At 55.7% G+C, this 19,669-nt stretch overlaps 1 protein-coding gene across 1 annotated transcript; it reads left to right on the forward strand.

The window, feature by feature from the left end:
* Nucleotides 1-361: 361 nt before the first annotated feature.
* Nucleotides 362-18,967, forward strand: ATP1A3 (ATPase Na+/K+ transporting subunit alpha 3). Its single transcript, XM_019713754.3, has 23 exons — nucleotides 362-526; nucleotides 4,496-4,585; nucleotides 4,685-4,744; nucleotides 4,865-5,068; nucleotides 6,224-6,337; nucleotides 6,444-6,578; nucleotides 7,048-7,165; nucleotides 7,305-7,573; nucleotides 8,675-8,873; nucleotides 8,952-9,061; nucleotides 9,142-9,276; nucleotides 11,516-11,708; nucleotides 12,008-12,183; nucleotides 12,269-12,405; nucleotides 12,713-12,863; nucleotides 12,942-13,110; nucleotides 15,372-15,526; nucleotides 15,602-15,725; nucleotides 16,501-16,646; nucleotides 17,218-17,348; nucleotides 17,728-17,829; nucleotides 18,183-18,274; nucleotides 18,577-18,967. Exons 1-23 carry the CDS (start codon nucleotides 521-523, stop codon nucleotides 18,603-18,605), a joined length of 3,045 nt encoding a protein of 1,014 aa, XP_019569313.2. The 5' UTR covers nucleotides 362-520; the 3' UTR covers nucleotides 18,606-18,967.
* The last annotated feature ends 702 nt before the right edge of the window (nucleotides 18,968-19,669 follow it).

Below are 19,669 nucleotides of genomic sequence, written 5' to 3' on the forward strand. Positions count from 1 at the left end.
CCCCTGCCTCATTTACAGGGCTTCCCCCACCCTGTGTCCACCTCCTGCAGCGCACCCCTCTCCCTTGTGGCACATCACCACAATGAGGGGAATTCCGGGGCTCTCACTTCCTCAGTGCCCCCTCCTCGGAGACTCCCTCCCCCATTGCGGGGGGAGGGGTCTCCAGGTTCCTCATAGCGGGGATCTCCGGGATCCCCCCTCCTGCGGCGCTCCCTCTTGGAGGAGGCTGGGGGCAGGGAGGACAGCTGCAGTACCGGGGGCGGGGCCGCCGTCCGTCCGTCAGGGCGGCGGCGCCCTTGATAGGCCGACGCCGGCCCCCCCGCGAGCGCGGGCATATGAGGCGGTGGAGGCGGCGGCAGCCGCAGACCCTGTGCGGTAGGGCTGACCGCCGGACAGACGTGCGGACCGAGGCGCGGGCACTGCAGAGGCCCCCAGCCCGAGCCCGCGCCTGAGCCCGCCCCGAGGCCCCGACCCCGGCCCCCGCCCCGCTCGCCCACCCCTGTTCCCTGGAGCCGCCAAGATGGGGGTAGGTGCTCGAGCCGGCCGGGCGGTCCGTGTGTGCGACATCATGTGTCCAGTGACATTGAGTGTCTGCGGGCCGGGACCCTTGCGCTCTGGGGCCAGGTCTGCGGGACCCCGTGAGCCGACTGACCCAGCTTGCGCGTGTGGTTGTGTCGCTGGTCGAGTGTGTACGCGGGCCGCCTGGGTCGCGGGGCTCTGTGGCGCATGTTGGCGTGTCTTTGTGTGCCGGGTCCGCCCGGCGCGGACCCGCCCGGGGCATCTCTGCCTGACCTGATGCGGTGGCATGCTCAATCGTGTGTGTGCGTGTGCATGTGCGCGCGTGTGAGCTCCTGGCTCTGTTGGGCCCTGCCAGCACCATCTGCCTGCGATTGTGTGGCTCCGGTTGTGTCTGACTATCTGCAACCTGTCTGGGTGTGTCTGCGAGCTGGTGTTTGTGTCTGGGGGTGTTGAAGCCCCTCTTCTTCCCTGGCGGAGAGGAGACAGGTCCGGGCTATGGGACCAGATGACCTCTCTTTCTCCTTCCAGGCCTAGGTGGGGGGGGCTCTGCAGTGCAGTGTGGCCTGGGGCTCCGGTGTGTGTCCAGCCCCTAATCTGGGGGAGCAGACATGGGGGTCTGGGAGGAGCAGGAGAACCGTGGCGAGGAAACTGAGTGCCTGACTGAGGGGGATGCGTGCAAATGCATGTGGGGGGCCGGGGTATCGTGCATGCCTGGCTATGCCCTTGCCTCCCATGTCCGTGTGTCCTTGTCTGTCTATGAGTCTCTCCAGCAGATGCCGCCTCCTTTCCTGGCTGACCACCTGACCCCGTTGCAACCCTGGAATCCTCCCTGCGTGTCTGGGGCGGGGCCATGGGAGGAGGAGTGGGTGAAGGAGGCGGGTGGGCTGGACTGGGTAGGATGAAGAGAGGGTCAAGATGGGAGAGGCTAATGGCAAAGGAATGTGAAGCATGGGGAGAAAGATGGCGGATGAAGGCTGATGGGTCCAGGGATGGAGGTGGGGGATGGGGCTGCAGATCTGTAGATTGGGGTGGGTGAGGGTGGATGGGGAGAGGAATTGGGTGGGGAGAGCACTGGGAGAGAAGAGGGAGGAGGGGGGAAGCAGTGATGACTCCAGGTAAGTGGGATGGAGGGAGGAGAAGCTGTGCACAGATGGAGGAGAGGACTGAGGCTAAAGGCCTTAGAGAAGGAATGGGAGGGGTCTTGGGAAAAGAAGTGGGGACGGGGAGAAGTGAGGCAGAGAGACAGACATGGAAAGATGGAGGGAAATGCAGACAGAGAGGTGCTCAAAAAGAGATAGAGAGAAAGTGACAGATATAGAGACAAAGAAAGAGACAGACACGGGCAAGACATAGACATAGAGAGACAGAGACAAAGAGAGAAACTGAGGCTGAGATGAGCAGACCCAAGGACAGACATGAATGGCAGCCTATCCAGTCAGCCTGAATGATGGGAAGAGGAGGCGGAGGGTAATAGGGAGGTTGAGGGAGAGATGCTCAGAAATGATGCCCCAGACACCCTGAGAGGGGAGGGATAGGCTGGCCAAAGAGCAGAGGCTGCGTGAGCTGAGAGCATCCGGGGAAGGCAGACAGCGTGGAAAATGGCAAGGAGCCATAGAAGCTGGCTGCAGCAAGGCAGGCATATTCTCCACCTCAGAGGTGCCCCCATCCCACAGTGCACCCATATGGGCCTCCTGCCTTGACTGGGAAAACCTTGGCTCCCCACCACCCCCCAAGGGAGTCTGGTCATGGCAAGGGCAAGCAAGAGCCAAGGCTAGTCTGTCAGAAACTAGGGTATCCCAGCCCATTCTCTCTCAGACCAGGAATCCAGACCCCCAGCCCTTCCTCCCTCCGACCCCGGGGTCCAGGGCCCCACAGGGACCCAAGCATCAGCTCCCCGTCCTCCCCTAAGGCTTCAGAGGTGGGCAGCTGGTTTTTTCCTTCACTCTTGCCAGGCCCCCATCTCTACTCTCCTGTGTGCCCCTTCATATCTCTACCTTAATCCCATCACATTATATCTTCACATCTCTCCATCCATGGGTCTAGTCGACCTCTCCGAAGAGGCTGAGACCCCTCCTAGGGCAGGGGATGGAGGAGGCCCTCACTGTCCCCCAAGTCTCTGTACTGCCATATCAGACGCAGTGCTGCTGCAGGCCTGGCCCAGGGCCAAGCCTCCCTCCCACCCCTCGCAACTCTCTAAGAGGCTCCAGGCCTCCAGGCTTCGGCCCTTCCCAGTAGTCCCCCAGCTCAGCCTCCGGGTCTGGGGGCAGACAGCAGGCAGCTCAGCCCTCTACAAGGTCACGAGGAGATTATCTCTGAGCCATGCAGAACCTAGGATCCCGGCTTAGCTGTGGGCCCATAGGCTCTGTCAGAGGCCCTCTACCAGGGCTCGGTCTCACCCCACCCCTCCTGTCAGTGCCCCAGGACACTCCCTGACCCATCTGCCCAGGCTTGTAGACTGGAACTTCAGGCACTCCCCCTCACACCACATCTAGTTCAAGCCAGGCCCAGAGCTTCTGCCTCTCACTCTTCTGCACCCCAAATCCCAGCTTTATCCCACTCTATCCTCAAGATACCTGACTGTGCCCACTCCTGTTCAAACCTGTTCCTGGCTCTCACCAGTCCTCAGGAGAGAGGCCAGGGCCCACAGCTGGTCAGTCAAAGCCTGCAGGGCTGGCTGCATGTGCAGCCAGGCCACCAGCCCTGTGCAGAGCAGGCTGCCTCCTGGGCCTTTGTCCCAGCTGTGACTGACACCTGGAGTGCCCTTTCCTCTCCATTTCTGCCAGGCTTGTGGGGTCTCCCAAAATTAGTTGGGTCCTCTGAGACAGAGAATGCGACATCCATGGGGCTGGGGAGAGAGGCCCAGGAGAAGAGCCAGGTGGAGAAGACAGGGAGAGTGACATATGGGAGACCTAGAGCTGGAAAGACAGAGATGCCGAGCTGGACCCGGACACGGGATAGAGAGGAAGGTCTCAGAGCGAGACAGTAAGAGAGTCCAAAGATGGTTGGAACAGAAGACAGACAGGGATAGGCACACCGAGCATTGGAGAAGGAGGCAGCTTAAGAGATGAAGAAAGAGACACAAGACAGAGAGAGGCAGAGATAAGGATGAACAGGGACATGGAGACAGAAAATACTAACACTTGGAGACAGTCTGAGATCCTAACACACTGATGTGGGCAGAGATAGGAACCCAGTGCAACAGACTCAGCTGGACTCAGGAGAGAGAGCTCAGGAGATGGACGCAGACATTGTATGAGAGACAGAGAGACATAAAGAGCCAAAGAGCGGAGGGAGACAAAATCGTAGAAAGACACATGCAGAGAGACTCAGAGACAGAGACAGAGAAAGACTGTCAACATAAGTGATAAGAGATCAGAGAGAAATAGCCACAGAGATACAGAGATGGAGAGACAAAGGGATAGAAGGCGACAAAAAGAGACAAAACGGAACGAGACAAAGAGGCATGAACAGAGACCTGGACAGACAGATCAAGAAAGAGAGACAGACAGACTAAAAAAGATACATATAGAGAAGTACAGACAGACAGACATAGCAAAAGATAGACACTCAGAAGGTTGGACAGGCCCAGGGAGAGGGAGAAAGAGACAGAAGGAGATACACAGAGATAAAAAGACACATAGAGATGGAAGGGGAGAGACCCACAGATAAGGCCACAGAAACAGAGAAACACAGAATGAGTCAGATGGAGACCCTCAGGGACAGAGACCCAGAGACACATGGAGCCAGAGACAGTGAAGCCAGTTGGCAGAGATGAGACTCAAGTTTTATACGCCCAGAGCCACAGGGAAACCCTCCCAGAGACACAGGGCAGTCACAGACTGAGATCCCTGAACCAGCCCTCTGTCCAGAGACACAGGCCAGGGTGAGAGTGGGCTGGGAGGGCCGGTGTCCCCCTGTAACCCCTTCTCGCCCGCAGTCTGGTGGCTCTGACAGCTATCGTATCGCCACCTCGCAGGACAAAAAAGATGACAAGAGCTCGCCCAAGAAGAGCAAAGGCGCCAAGGAGCGCCGGGACCTGGACGACCTCAAGAAGGAAGTGGCTATGGTAAGCCCCACCCTCCGTACTGCACACCCTCCCAGAACAGGCCCCACCCCCCCTGAGGGCTTCAACACTCACCATCTCCCCTAAACTTCTGTTCCTCAGACAGAGCACAAGATGTCAGTGGAAGAGGTCTGCCGGAAATATAACACGGATTGTGTGCAGGTGTGGCAGGCCGGGGGGAGGAGGGACTGGGATTGGGCCCCTGGGTCCTGGGGTGCTCATGACGTGTTGGGGTACTAGGGTTGCTTAGGGAGGGTTCTGTGTGAGTCCTGTGTCCCCTAGGGTCTGACCCACAGCAAAGCCCAGGAGATTCTGGCCAGGGACGGGCCTAACGCGCTCACACCGCCGCCTACCACCCCGGAGTGGGTCAAGTTCTGCCGCCAGCTCTTTGGGGGCTTCTCCATCCTGCTGTGGATTGGGGCCATCCTCTGCTTCCTGGCCTATGGCATCCAGGCGGGCACTGAGGACGATCCCTCTGGGGACAACGTGAGTGCTCTCCACCTTGCTCTGTACTTCTCCTCGTCCCTTTAGAGTTTTCAAAGCCCACTGTCCTCCTTTTTCTCATCTGACTTTCACAATCATCCCGTGAAAGAACCCAGAGACGACAAGGAACACTGAGGCTCAGACAGGCCGAGTAACTTATCCAAGATCCCAGAGCAGGATAGATGAGCTAGGCTCCACCCCAAGGCTGTCGACCTCAGTGGCCTTGGGGACAGACACCACCAGGTGGTCATGGCCTGAAAGATACCCAAAGAGAGCGTGTGCTCATGTAGAGACCCAGGCACAACCCCCTGATGATCTGTCAGGACCCGTCCACCCAACCCAGGGGACACACACTGAAACACAGTCTCAACAAACGCCATGCCCATAAACACAGACCCACACACTGACTGCATATAGATTCTTACATCACACACACGCAAACGCGCATGCGCCCACACGTATGTACGCACATATACCCACCTGCGGAGAGGCGACAGTCATGCCTGGACAGTCACAGGGCCACCTAGTTCAGATACAGAGGCACAAACAGACAGACATAGACTGGTGGAAAGACAGACACAGGAACTGAAACACAGAGTTGCAAGCGTTATCTGGTGACAGACAGACATAAGCATAAAGCATAGATAGACAATATTCTCAGAAATTAAAAACTAATCAAGCACACAGACAAACAGTCTCAGACCTATGCAGACAAACAAAGAGAGACAGAGAGACAGAGATCCACAGAGACTCAAACACAAACAGTCTTATACATTTAAAGCTAGGCAGACAGTCAGACAGACACACTGACCTAAACACAGACAGATACATGGACAGACAATAGCACACCCCCAGATTCTCTAACACATGCAGAAAGACAGACCAATGCACAAAATAGAGAAATGGACAGACCCAGAGACTCAAACACATCCATGCTCAGAAAGAGGGACTCAAACACAGACAGGTGGACAGACACACAGACAAGAGAGACTCAGACACACAGACCTACAAATGGACACAACCCTGGGGTCAGATGCACAAATACAGGCCCCCATTGATGCCAAGCTCCCTTCTAAGATTCCACAGAACACGGGCTGGGGCTGGTGGGGCTGGTGGGGCTGGTGGGGCTGGTGGCCATGACCCTGTGTCTCCCCACAGCTGTACTTAGGAATCGTGCTGGCGGCCGTGGTCATCATCACTGGCTGCTTCTCCTACTACCAGGAGGCCAAGAGCTCCAAGATCATGGAGTCCTTCAAGAACATGGTTCCCCAGGTGAGGAGTGCCCGGGAAGGGGCCAGGTGGGTGGGGGCCATGCCAAGTGACAGACAGTCGAGGCAGAGAGAGTGCAGGAGGTGACGCTTCTTTATCCTGCCCCCAGCAAGCCCTGGTGATCCGGGAAGGTGAGAAGATGCAGGTGAATGCTGAAGAGGTGGTGGTCGGGGACCTGGTGGAGATCAAGGGTGGAGACCGAGTCCCGGCTGACCTACGTATCATCTCAGCCCATGGCTGCAAGGTGGGCCTGGGGCCTGGAGCCCAGCTCTGCCCTTCCTGGAGTGGTCCAGGAGTCCAGCCCCCAGCCCCTCCTCCCTCAGACCCAGGAGTCCAGCCCCCAGCCCCTCCTCCCTCAGACCCAGGAGTCCAGCCCCCAGCCCCTCCTCCCTCAGACCCAGGAGTCCAGCCCCCAGCCCCTCCTCCCTCAGACCCAGGAGTCCAGCCCCCAGCCCCTCCTCCCTCAGACCCAGGAGTCCAGGCTCTTGGTCTCTACCCCTCAGACCCATAGGTACCTTAGACCTTGGCAGGAAGCCCTGCAGCCTCCACACCTACAGGAGTCCAACCTCTGGCCTCCATTCATCCACCCAGGCACCCAGGCTTCTAGCTGTGACCTCAAGGAACAACAGGCTTCAGCCCCAGTCTTCCCTGGACAAATGCCCCCTGACCCCAGGCCCAGGGCTAAGCCTACTCTCCTGTGCACCCACCCCCAGGTAGACAACTCCTCCCTGACTGGTGAATCAGAACCCCAGACCCGCTCTCCTGACTGCACACATGACAACCCCTTGGAGACTCGGAATATCACCTTCTTTTCCACCAACTGCGTGGAAGGTGAGGTGGGGCACAGTGGGAGCACCAGGTCAGGGCAGGGCTGGTCCAGACAGAAGGATGTGCATCAGGAGCTTGGGGTCCCTCTGAGCCTCACTGAGCCCCCACGCCCACCTCAGTCTAATCCCCTCTGGCTCCACAGGCACGGCTCGGGGTGTGGTGGTGGCCACAGGGGACCGCACCGTCATGGGCCGAATTGCCACCCTGGCTTCAGGGCTGGAGGTGGGCAAGACGCCCATCGCCATCGAAATCGAGCACTTTATCCAGCTCATCACCGGCGTGGCCGTCTTCCTGGGTGTCTCCTTCTTCGTCCTCTCCCTCATTCTCGGATATACCTGGCTGGAGGCTGTGATCTTCCTCATCGGCATCATTGTGGCCAATGTCCCAGAGGGTCTGCTGGCCACTGTCACCGTAAGGCCTGGACCCCTGGGTCTGGGGAAGGAAGGGCTGGGGGCCTGGGCTCCTGGGTCTGAGGGAGGAGGGGCTGGGGGCCTGGATTGCAATATTCTTGATATGGGCAAGTTGAGTGTTGAGGTCTGAGCATCGTAGAGCTTCAATAAGGAGGGTCCTGGGACTCAGTCTCATTAACAAAACAAACAAATGAAAACCCTGAGAAACACTGCAGGGCATAGAGGACTAATAATCCTATCACTTTTTTAAAGTTAACTTACAAAATTAAGGAGTACCCCCTCGTGGTAAAAAGTCTAAAGAATACATTAAAATGGTTAAAAATAAAATAATGGTCCCCGTCCCGGTGCCCAGCCGTCAGCCCCAGTGCACAAGCATGCTCTGTGCAACCCTCCCCAGCAGGTGTGTAGTAAGCGTTTCAGGTACAGAGAAGCGACCATCAGAGGAATACTAGTCTGATCCTTGATTCTACTACATCATGCAAAATTTTCCATTTTAGCACATTCAAAACTGCTCTAGGTCAAAGGCTTTGTATCGACATTTAACAAACACACAAAGCGTTGTACAGTTGAATGTACAGCTGAACACAACCATGTCAGCTGTACCCAGTTTGAGTTCGCCAGGAGCCCCCTCAAGACCCCATCCAGCCCCCAACCCCAAGAGAACCCCTTCTTGACTTCTAAGAGCATAGTTTCCCTGCTTCGTATCAATCGAAATAATTCAATATGAACTCTTGTTTCTGCTCTTTTTTACTGACATTATGTTTTTGAACTTCATCCATGCAGTTGCCTGTGGCTTGTCCTTTTTCATTGCTGTATAGTGTTCCATCTTTATTCCATAATCGATTTATCCCTTTTGCTGTTAGTGTATCTGGGTTTTCAGTTTGTGACTATTATAAATGAACATTCCAGTACATGTCTTTTGGGGTGCATTTTTCTGTTGGTCTGTACCTTGGGATAGAATTGCTGGGTGACATTATCCTCTCTCACAGGCCACCCAGGATTCTCCCTGGGCTGGGCAGTTGAGTTGTTGGCCCTCATATTGCTGGCCCAACTCTGCCACCAGGCTCTACCTGTAACTTGCCTGCCCTTGGGCGCCCTGCAGGTGTGTCTGACACTGACCGCCAAGCGCATGGCCCGGAAGAACTGCCTTGTGAAAAACCTGGAGGCTGTAGAGACCCTGGGCTCCACATCCACTATCTGCTCGGACAAGACAGGGACCCTCACCCAGAACCGCATGACGGTCGCGCACATGTGGTTCGATAACCAGATCCACGAGGCCGACACCACTGAGGATCAGTCAGGTGAGGGGGGGTGCCCAGGCAGGACTGACGGGGTTTGGCCCCAAGGTGACCCCCAGCCATGACACCTGCCTCCTTCAGGGACCTCGTTCGACAAGAGCTCTCACACCTGGGTGGCCCTGTCTCACATCGCCGGACTCTGCAATCGGGCCGTCTTCAAGGGCGGTCAGGACAACATCCCTGTGCTGAAGGTGGGTCCGCTGCCCGCCGGGCTTTGGCCCTGCCCATGCCCAACCCCCACTGCTCTGCCCTGACAGCCCTCTCTCCCCAGAGGGATGTTGCCGGTGATGCTTCCGAGTCAGCCCTGCTGAAGTGCATCGAATTATCCTCTGGCTCCGTGAAGCTGATGCGGGAACGCAACAAGAAAGTGGCCGAGATCCCCTTCAACTCCACCAACAAATACCAGGTACTTGGGGCTCTCCGCGAGAGCTGGCCTGGACCTCACTTTCTCTACAACGTCCGTAGCAGTCAGGTCGGCCCCACTGCCTTCCTGCTTTGGACAGGTTACTAATATTCCCAGAGCCTCATTTTACCATCTGTAAAATGGGACTGAGGGTACCCACCTGGCAGGGAGAAGAATAGACGTGGGTGAGAGCAATGTCTCACTGGAGCGGGGAGCAGAGGAGTAAAGATATTTCTTCAGCAGAGACTGGAAACCAGCCAGAGATCTCTTTCATTCTTTTAACAAATATTTTTTTGAGCAGCTACCACGTGTCAGGCCTGTGTTTTAGTCACTGGGGGTACATAGCAGTGAGTGAAAGAGTGAAGTCTCTCCTCTCATGGAATGTGTACACTAGTGCTAAAAGATAGACAGTGACACAGGCATGAGGAAATACGGAATATGTCTGCTGGTAACCATGCTGAGGGAGAGAGAGCCCTGCAGGTGTGTGTGTGGGGAAGAGCGTTCAGGCACAGCATGTGCAAAGGCCCTAAGATGGAAGTATGCTGACATGTTTGAACAAGAGCCAGGCAGCCAGTGTGGCAAGCAGTGAGCCAGGGAGTGTGGTCGGAGGTGAGGACAGTGGGTGCCAGGCCAGGCCAGACCTGGGTGTGAAGGGAGACATGAGCCACCAGAGGGCTCTGAGCAGAGGAGATATGGGACCTGACTCACAGTTTTGTTTTGTTTTGTTTTATTGGGGAATATCGGGGAACAGTGTGTTTCTCCAGGGCTCACCAGCTCCAAGTCTTTGTCCTTCAATCTAGTTGTGGAGGGCACAGCTCAGCTCCAAGTCCAGTCGCCATTTTTAATCTTTAGTTGCAGGGGGCACAGCCCACCATCCCATGCGGGAATTGTACCGGCAACCTTGTTGTTAAGAGCCCGCGCTCTAGCCAACAGAGCCATCCAGCTGCCCCTCGGCAGCTCAGCAGCAGCTCGTTGTCTTCAATCTAGTTGTGAAGGGTGCAGATCACTGGCCCATGTGGGAATCGAACCAGCAATTCTGTTGTTCAGAGCTCCCGCTCTAACCAACTGCGCCATCTAGCTGCCCCCTGACTCACAGTTTTAAAGAGCTATATTGAGATATAATTTACATACCATATACTAAAAGTCCTGAATTGTACGTTTTAAATGGGTGATTTAAAGTGTGTAACTCAGTAGTTTTAGTATATTCACAGATATGTGCAGTCATCTACACAATTTTAAAACATTTTAATTACCTCAAAAAGAAACCCCACACTCCTTAGGTATTGCCCACCCCCACCTCCCCCATTCTCCCCTAGCCCTAAGCAAACGTTAATCTACTTTCTGTCTCTGTGGATTTGTCTATTCTGGACATTTCATATAAATGGAATCAATATAATACGTGACCTTGTGTGTCTGGCTTCTTTCACTCAGCATAATGTTTTCAAGGTTCATCCACGTTGTAGCGTGTGTCAGTGCTTCATTCCTTTTTATGGACAAATAACATTCCATCACATGGGTAGACCACATTTCATTTGTACCTATTGGCTGCCATGCATAAGGCTGCTGGGAACATTCACATACAAGTTGTGTGGACACAATTTGCATGTCTCTTGGGTGCATACCTGGGAATCGTTGGGTCATATGCTAACTCTACATTTAATCTTTTGGAGAACTGCTGGTCTGTTTTCCAAAGTGGCTGCACCATTTCCCACTGACTCACATTTTTGAAAGGATCCTCTTGGCTGCTATGGGGAGGAAATGCCATGGGTGGGAGGGCCGAAATCGGGACATAGTGTGGAGGCTGCTATGCTGTGCCATGTGAGATGGTGATGGCCAGAAGGAAGCTTGCAGGTGGGGAGTGACAAGAGGTCAGAATCTGGGTGTATTTCAGAGGTGAACCGACCAGATTTGTTCATGGGTCAGACATGGGATAAGGAGTCAGGGAGGCAGAGGGCAGGGAGAGAGGCACATATCCTAAGGTCAGCGAGATTTCTGTGAGACAGAAGGAAAGGCAGAAATATCTGTGAGACAGAGAGGCTGAAACGGGCAGGGGTGAGCACAGACCTCTGTGAGAGACTCTGAGAAACAGATGTTCTCTTACATAGAGAGATTTGGGCAGCACCATCTAGGGGAGCTGTCTGTCCTGGCACCCACGGCTCTGGGTGTGTCTCCCTGACCCTGTGTGGGCAGCCTCCAGGCCCCTGCGAGGCTCAGGCACAACTGTCCTCCGCTCTGTCCACAGCTCTCCATCCATGAGACTGAGGACCCCAATGACAACCGGTACCTGCTGGTGATGAAGGGCGCTCCCGAGCGCATCCTGGACCGCTGTGCCACCATCCTGCTGCAGGGCAAGGAGCAGCCGCTGGACGAGGAGATGAAGGAGGCCTTCCAGAACGCCTACCTTGAGCTCGGTGGCCTGGGCGAGCGTGTGCTGGGTGCGCATCACGGGAGGGACTGAGTTGGGGCCAAGTTGGGGCAGGAGCTGGGCCAGCTCTGGGGGACCCTTTGGGATAAGGGGTGTGATGCCGCTCAGAGCCTGCTCAGAATAGGGCCTCCCAGAATGCACTATGAATGAATGAATGAATGAATATGGCATCTTTAGGAAATGAATGTCGGCTGACTGTCCGGTTGACTGGGAGCTGACTGCCAGAACCAGATGGCCAGGAGCAGTGGGGTCAGAGGCGCAGAGGCTGGGGGCTGGAGCCCTCATATCCCGCCCCATCCCTGCCACCAGGTTTCTGCCATTACTACCTGCCCGAGGAGCAGTTCCCCAAGGGCTTTGCCTTTGACTGTGATGACGTGAACTTCACAACGGACAACCTCTGCTTCGTGGGCCTCATGTCCATGATCGACCCGCCCCGGGCAGCCGTCCCCGATGCAGTGGGCAAGTGCCGCAGTGCAGGCATCAAGGTGTGGTCTGGGGCAGCTGTGGGAGGCAGGGCCAGCTCCCCAGGGGCCAGCAGGGAGACTGGACCACCCCAAACAATGCCCGCAGGTCATCATGGTCACAGGTGATCACCCCATCACCGCAAAGGCCATTGCTAAAGGTGTAGGCATCATCTCCGAGGGCAACGAGACCGTGGAGGACATTGCTGCCCGGCTCAACATTCCTGTCAGCCAGGTCAACCCCCGGTGAGCGCCACCTGCTGGCTCAACACTCTGTCCCGGAGGGTGGCCGGTTCCCCTCCCTTCTGGGCCTCTTGTTGACTCAGCGCCTGGGTCCTGCTTCGCCTCCTCGTGTGAGGACGGGCAGCCTGGTGTAGGTTGGTATCCCAGCTTTGCCACTCACGGGCTGTGTGACTGGACAAGCCATTCAGCCTCCCCAAGCCTTAGCTTCAGAGTCTGGTCCTCTGCCTCTCCCGTCCGTGGAGCCGGCCTGCCTGGCTCTCTGTCCCTGTACCACTCCACACACATCCTGACCACTCTCTGCTCGTCCCAGGGACGCCAAGGCCTGTGTGATCCACGGCACTGACCTCAAAGACTTCACCTCTGAGCAAATCGACGAGATCCTGCAGAACCACACAGAGATTGTCTTTGCTCGCACGTCTCCCCAGCAGAAGCTCATTATTGTAGAGGGCTGTCAGAGACAGGTGGGCTGGGGCTGGGGTCCCTGGGAGGAGGGGGCTGGGCAGGCCTCTGGGCATTCTTCTCACCCTCTCTCCTTGCAGGGTGCAATCGTGGCTGTGACTGGGGATGGTGTGAACGACTCCCCTGCTCTGAAGAAGGCTGACATTGGGGTGGCCATGGGCATCGCCGGCTCTGACGTCTCCAAGCAGGCAGCAGACATGATTCTGCTGGACGACAACTTTGCCTCCATTGTCACGGGTGTGGAGGAGGGTGAGTGGCCAGGTGACCCTGGGGACTGAGGTCTCTGCACGAGGCCAGAGAAAGGCAAGGGGAACAGGCCAGGCTGCAGCTGGATGCACAGCGGGGAGACCCCAGAATCCCACTGGGCCCACAATGGGGACTTCCAGGGGGCAGGACTGAGCTGATGCATTTCTGGGTCTCAGCGTTGCCTAGTGCAGGGTCAGTCTGGTGGGTGAAGCAGACTCGGAAAGCATTTTAAAAATACTTGTAAGTGCAACCACGGGAACGGAGGGTCCCCCGAGAGTTCTCACCCAGCCCGGGGTCGAGGGCAAGGAAGCATCTGAGAACGGACAGGGCTCGCTGCAGAGCCCCAAAGGCCATATTAGCATTTTCACGTAGGTGGTGTCAGGGAAAGGAGATTCAGGTGGAGGAAGCAGAGCGTGCAAAGGCCAGGCGGGGTGGGTGAAGGGGTCGCCAGGAGCCCAGGCCACACAGCCCAGGCACCTCTCCCTTCCAGGCTTTGATGCGGCCACAGATGGGGTTTGTTCACACTTAATTTTATTCTGATCCTCAAAGTCATTCATGCTAATTATAGAAAATGTAGAAAAACATGAAGAAGAAAACTGGAATTACACAGAGCCTCACAGTCCAGAAATCATCACTGTTGATGCTATGGTGCATTTTCTTCCACTTTCTCTTCCGTTTGAAATGTCCCTGGTGTAAAAAATAATGCCTGATAAAAGAATTCAAGTGGAACCTAAAGTGACAAATTAAATGTCATGATCCCTTGTCTCCTATCTCCCAGAGGAAACCAGGGTTAACCCTTTCTTACCCCCAGACATCTTCTATGCACATGCAATGCTCATACTCACGGACACGCGCGTTCTCGCCTTCCAGACATTTATTAGGCTCCTACCTCGTGCATCATGCAGGTGCTCAGCCGTGAGCAGAGCAGACATGGTCTCTGCCTTCAGATGCTGGAAAAGACAGCCTTAAGTTCACAAACAAATAAATGCATAATTACAAATTGCGATAAGTGCTAAGAAGAAAGCAAGCGGGATGTTATCACAGATAATAATGGGGATCCTACCTAGGTAGGGTGGGCAAGGAAGGCTTCTCTGGAGTGACAAAAACAAAGATTAACTTCCAGGAGGGGAAATTTCAGGTGTACCCCAAAGCGGAGAGAACGGCATGGTTCCCTCCCCGCTGTTCTCATCACCCAGCTCTGACAGTTACCAGCACATGCTGATCTTGTTTCAACGTCCCAACCCCCACTACACACACTTGGCTCACGTTTGAGCACATTTAAGTCATTGTTTCATCCACAAATATTTTAGGATGAGACACCACGAGTTTGTGGACAGCAGTGCATGCATTAGAGGGAAAGTGAATAGCAGGTGTGAACACCTATGCATCTTATTTTTACACAAAGGTGATCAAACCATCCATACCTTCTTTCTGCTCCTTCTTAATGACATATCTTGTTGCTCATGTCTAACAGCACATGGGGGAAGGGGTGGCTGCATTCATCTTTAGTTTCTTTTGACATTATGCACACTTTACTGATTGAATTTTTATTGGGCTATGACACACATACATTAAGTTGGGCACCTCCATGACTTCTTACACATGTACACATCCATGCAACCACCAGACCCTGATCAAGAGAGAGAACATTTGCAGACCCCCATCAGGGTCTTATCAGTTCCCCTCCAGTTGATTTCCACCCTCCCAGAAATAGCCACTGTCCTGACTTTTGGCACCATAGATTAGTTTCAAATTTCATCTAAATGGAATCATGTGATATGAATGTTTTTGTATATGGCTTTTTTCACTCGACATAACATCTGTGAGATGCAGCCACAGAATTGGGTGTGACATAGCTCATTCCTTTTCCTTGCCGAGTAATATTCCGTACGGAGGGACCATGGTTTATGTATACACTCCCCTGTTGGTGGACATTGGGGTCAGTTTTGTTCTTGCTGTTGTGACTATCACTGTGGTGAATATTCATGCACTTGCTTCTTAGTGGATGTAAGCGCTGGTTTCTCTCGGGTATAAACCTAGGAGCAGGATTACTGGGTCAGTAGGGAAGGGGATGTTTAACCTTAATAGAAACTGCCAAATGGGCTTCCAAAGTGGTTGTATTTCAAGAATGGACGAATGGGGTGACGTGGTTGGACATTCACGTGGGAAGGCGGGAAGGTGAGGGGATGAGTTGGAAAGGATTCGTGCACTGGGCGGGGGAGGGGCCGAGGAAGTAGGGTGCCCTGAGCCTGCCCGTGCCGCAGGCCGCCTGATCTTCGACAACCTGAAGAAGTCCATTGCCTATACGCTGACCAGCAACATCCCGGAGATCACACCCTTCCTGCTGTTCATCATGGCCAACATCCCCCTGCCTCTGGGCACCATCACCATCCTCTGCATTGACCTGGGCACCGACATGGTGAGCCCCCACCACCCCAGGTCCCGGGAGGGCAGGGGCCCCCTATCCCCAGCTCACCTGACCTCTCCTGCCCAGGTCCCCGCCATCTCATTGGCATATGAGGCTGCCGAGAGTGACATCATGAAGAGACAGCCCAGGAATCCACGCACTGACAAGCTGGTCAACGAGAGGCTCATCAGCATGGCCTATGGGCAGATTGGTGAGGACCTGGGGACCCTGTCGCCATTATGGCTGGATGCCCAGGGTCTAGAGCAGTGCCTGGCCTACTGCAGGCACTCAGAAACCTTGTGCTGAGTGAGTGGATAGAACTTGGTGCTGGAGGTTTAGAAGGCATGACTTGTAGATGGGTGGTGGTCACCACGGTGGAGGACAGGCCTGGAGGGGGGTGCACCCAGGAAGCACATGGGACACAGGTCACGGTTGGCTGAGGCTGGCCACGTTAGAGCCCACTGCTTCCCCCACATCCACGATGGGAAGGACAAGACCAGCCTGTGAGCTCTCTGAGGGTAGCCGTGAGCCCACCCTCTCTGCCTCCTCAACCTGCTGCTAGAGTTGAAGTATTCAGAGCATTGGAGGGACAGAGCTCCCGTCACTGGGAGTGTCCCAGCAAACAGAAGCTTCATGGCGGTGGTCACAGGCCATGGAGGTCATTCCTGCATAGGGTGCCCGTCAGATTCAAGCCTGAGGGTCCTCAGGGATTTCCTGATGTTCAGAATGGCCTGGGCCAGGTGCGAAGGAGTCACCAGGTTATCCATCTGGGGAGAGCCCTCTCCGCGAGGCTCCTGTCCCAGAGACCCATCTCAGGTGCTTGCGACCAGGTAACACCCTCAAGTTGCCTTCTGGGAGCCCAGCCCTGGGTGATGCTCAGACAAGAGGACTCCTTGTGGAGGTCTCAAGGGACCCCAGCTGTGCACTAGGCTGGCTGCCAGCCCCCACCCAAGCCTCTCCTCATCTCCTTTCTCTCCTCTTCCCAGGAATGATCCAGGCTCTCGGTGGCTTCTTCTCCTACTTTGTGATCCTGGCCGAAAATGGTTTCTTGCCCGGCAACCTGGTGGGGATCCGGCTGAACTGGGACGACCGCACTGTCAATGACCTTGAGGACAGTTATGGGCAGCAGTGGGTGAGTGGGGCTGGCCCACCGCATGGCGGGACTCCCAGTCTGCAGCCCTGTCCCCAGTAGGAGCCCCAGGCAAGCTATCCTGCTTCCTATGCTGGCCCCTCTGCCCCGGGACCACGTCAGTATCCTTGCTGGGCACACAGGGCGTCTTGGCGCTCTTGGCCCAGCGTGTTGTGGGCCTGGTGTCCACTGGCCATGTTCTCTGCCCCCACAGGTGAGATGCCTTCCCTGCCTTCTTCCCTGTGTCTGCCTGTCCCTTCCAAGTTCTCTGGTGTTTGTCCCCTCGGGAGGCCCACAGGGTCCTCGACCTCCTCCCACTCCCCTCTACCCCAGGGACGGTCCCCGGTTGACAACTGGGGTTATCATTAACCTCTCTCCTTCCTTGGACATCTCCTAACTTTTCCCTGTGGGGCCATAAGCCTAAGAAGGGAGACATTTCTGAGGCCCTGGGGGACTCCATCGGGAAGTGTCCCTGTTTTGCTTGGGGTGCAGACAAGGAGCCTGGGGGCCGGGCTGGGGGCCGGGCTGAGGCCACGCTGACTATTGTCCTGCATGCTGGTCATGGCTCTCGCAGACGTACGAGCAGAGGAAAGTGGTGGAGTTCACATGTCACACGGCCTTCTTCGTGAGCATTGTTGTGGTCCAGTGGGCCGACCTGATCATCTGCAAGACACGCAGAAACTCGGTCTTCCAGCAGGGCATGAAGTGAGGGCCCCGTCTGCCCGCCCCTCGGTTCCTGTGTTTCAGTTTTCGTCTCTGAGTTGACTTTTCTCTCAAGTGGTCACGGCTGTGTTAGAGTCTCTGTCTCTCCCCCCGCCCCCCACATACGTGTGTGGTGTCACTCACTGGGTCCCTCTCCAGATCCGCTTTACCTGTCTACCTGCCTGTGTGTCTGTCGCTGTCTCTGTCTTTCTGTCTGTATCTTTCCGCGTCCTCATCTCGCTGGATCCGTTTTTGCCTTCTGTCTTTTTGTCTCCATGTATGTCCGCTGTCTGTCTCTCTGTCTTCCTTCGGGTGTGCTTCTGTCTCTGTGGGTGGGGGTGCCGGTCAGGTTCTCTGGCTCCAGCCCTGCCTGTGCCTCCAGGAACAAGATCCTGATCTTTGGGTTGTTTGAGGAGACAGCCCTCGCTGCCTTCCTGTCCTACTGCCCTGGCATGGACGTGGCCCTTCGCATGTACCCTCTCAAGTGAGTGTCCCTCGCCACCTCCAGGACCCCCACCACTGCTCCAGGAGCCTCCCAGCAGCCTTCCAGGCCCCACCTCTCCTGGTGTCTCGGGATCCTGCCTCTGTGTCCCCCACTGCAGTCCCTGTTCTGATGCCACCAAGCCTCCACCACCGTGGGACATCCACAGTGGGCACTCTGCAGACCCCAGCCCACAGCCATGGCCAGGGCACCCCTAGCCTGTGGGCAGGAGGGATCGAGGAACCCGCCCCTCTCTGCCTCCACCCCCGCCCTGGAGCCTCTCCTGTCCTCTGGGACTGCCTCTTGTCCCCTTCGTGGCCCCACACTGACGCCCCCCTTCTGTCCCGTGTCTGCAGGCCCAGCTGGTGGTTCTGTGCCTTCCCCTACAGCTTCCTCATCTTTGTCTATGATGAGATCCGCAAACTCATCCTGCGCAGGAACCCGGGGGGTGAGAGGGCTAACGGGGCAGAGGGCAGGCTGGGGCGGCAGGCTGGGGCGGCTGGGGGGCAGGGAAGCACTGTGGTGACTTATCTGACGCTGACTTCACTCTGTCTCGCCATCTCCCTTTTGTGTTCTTTCTCCCTTCCCTTTCCAACTCTTCTCTCTTCCTGTCTCTCTGGCCTCCTCTTGTCTTTCCACCTGTCTCTGTCCTTTGTGGTTTCTTCCTGTGTCGTTCTCTCTCTCTAATTCTCTCTTTCTCTCTGTCCTTGTGCTTCTCTCCACTGATTCTTTCTTCCTTTGTCTCTCCAGGTTGGGTGGAGAAGGAAACCTATTACTGACCTCAACCCCACCACCTCGCCCGTCTCTTCCCTCGCCCCTGAAGCCCAGGACAGCCCCCTCCAGGCCCCTCATTTTGTATTCTGGGGGAGGGGCCCTCTCTCCCCAGGGCCCCCACCTTGGCCCCACCCCCTCAAAGTATCTCCTGTCCCCTCCCTATCTCCTCCCCTGGCTAGCTTCTCTCCCCGCCCCCTGCCTCTGCCTCTCTCCTCTCTTTTCTGTGACTGTTCCTCTCCCTCTCCTCACCCCTACCTCGGAGTCCCCTCCCTGGGCTCTTTTTTACTCCCCGTCGACCTCCCCCGACCCCGGCTGATGCCATCTCTGGTTCTGGACAATTATCAAATATATCAGTGGGGAGAGAGAAGCGGTGTGTGTGTTGTGCTTGCTTTCTGGACCGGAGGTGTGGGTGGGATGGTCTCCCTGTGCTGGTACATGGAGCTGGGGGATTTGCCCAACCAGGAATTTCGCCAGCACCAGCCTGGAAGTCTCGGGGTCATGAAATCATGGAGTTTTAGACCAAACCAAAGTTAGTTAAGAGTGAGAACAGCTTGAATTCACCAGGCGATAGGATCATGGGGTCAGAACAGAGGCGAGGAAGGGACTCAGACTCGTGATGCTCTCGTATTGGAGGATGACCGTGGGGAGGCGATGACACTGACGACCATGATGACGACGATGGTGGCGACGGAACAGTCCATTCTGTGCTCTGCCCTCTTCTAAGCCCCCTGTGTGTATCAGCTCATGTAATCCTCACAGTTGTGATGCACAGAGAGGGAAAGTGACTTGCTCAAATTCACACAGCTGAGAGGCGACAAATCTGGGATTTGTACCTAGGCTGTCCAAGTTCTCAGTCACTGTGCTATTTTCTCTTTTTAATGAGATCAACTTTCATACCAGGAAGTGCACAAATCCCAAAGTCATACCCGTGTAACCACCACCCAGATCAATATAGAACATTTCCATCCACCCAGAAAGTACCCTTATGCCTCTTTCTAGTCAGCGCCCCCCCTAGAAGCCACAGCTGATCTGATGTGTGTCACCATCCTTTAGCTGTACCTGTTCTTAG

This window comes from Rhinolophus sinicus, chromosome 8 (assembly GCF_057876585.1).
Source record: "Rhinolophus sinicus isolate RSI-liver-muscle chromosome 8, RSI-T2T, whole genome shotgun sequence".
NCBI lineage: Eukaryota > Metazoa > Chordata > Mammalia > Chiroptera > Rhinolophidae > Rhinolophus > Rhinolophus sinicus.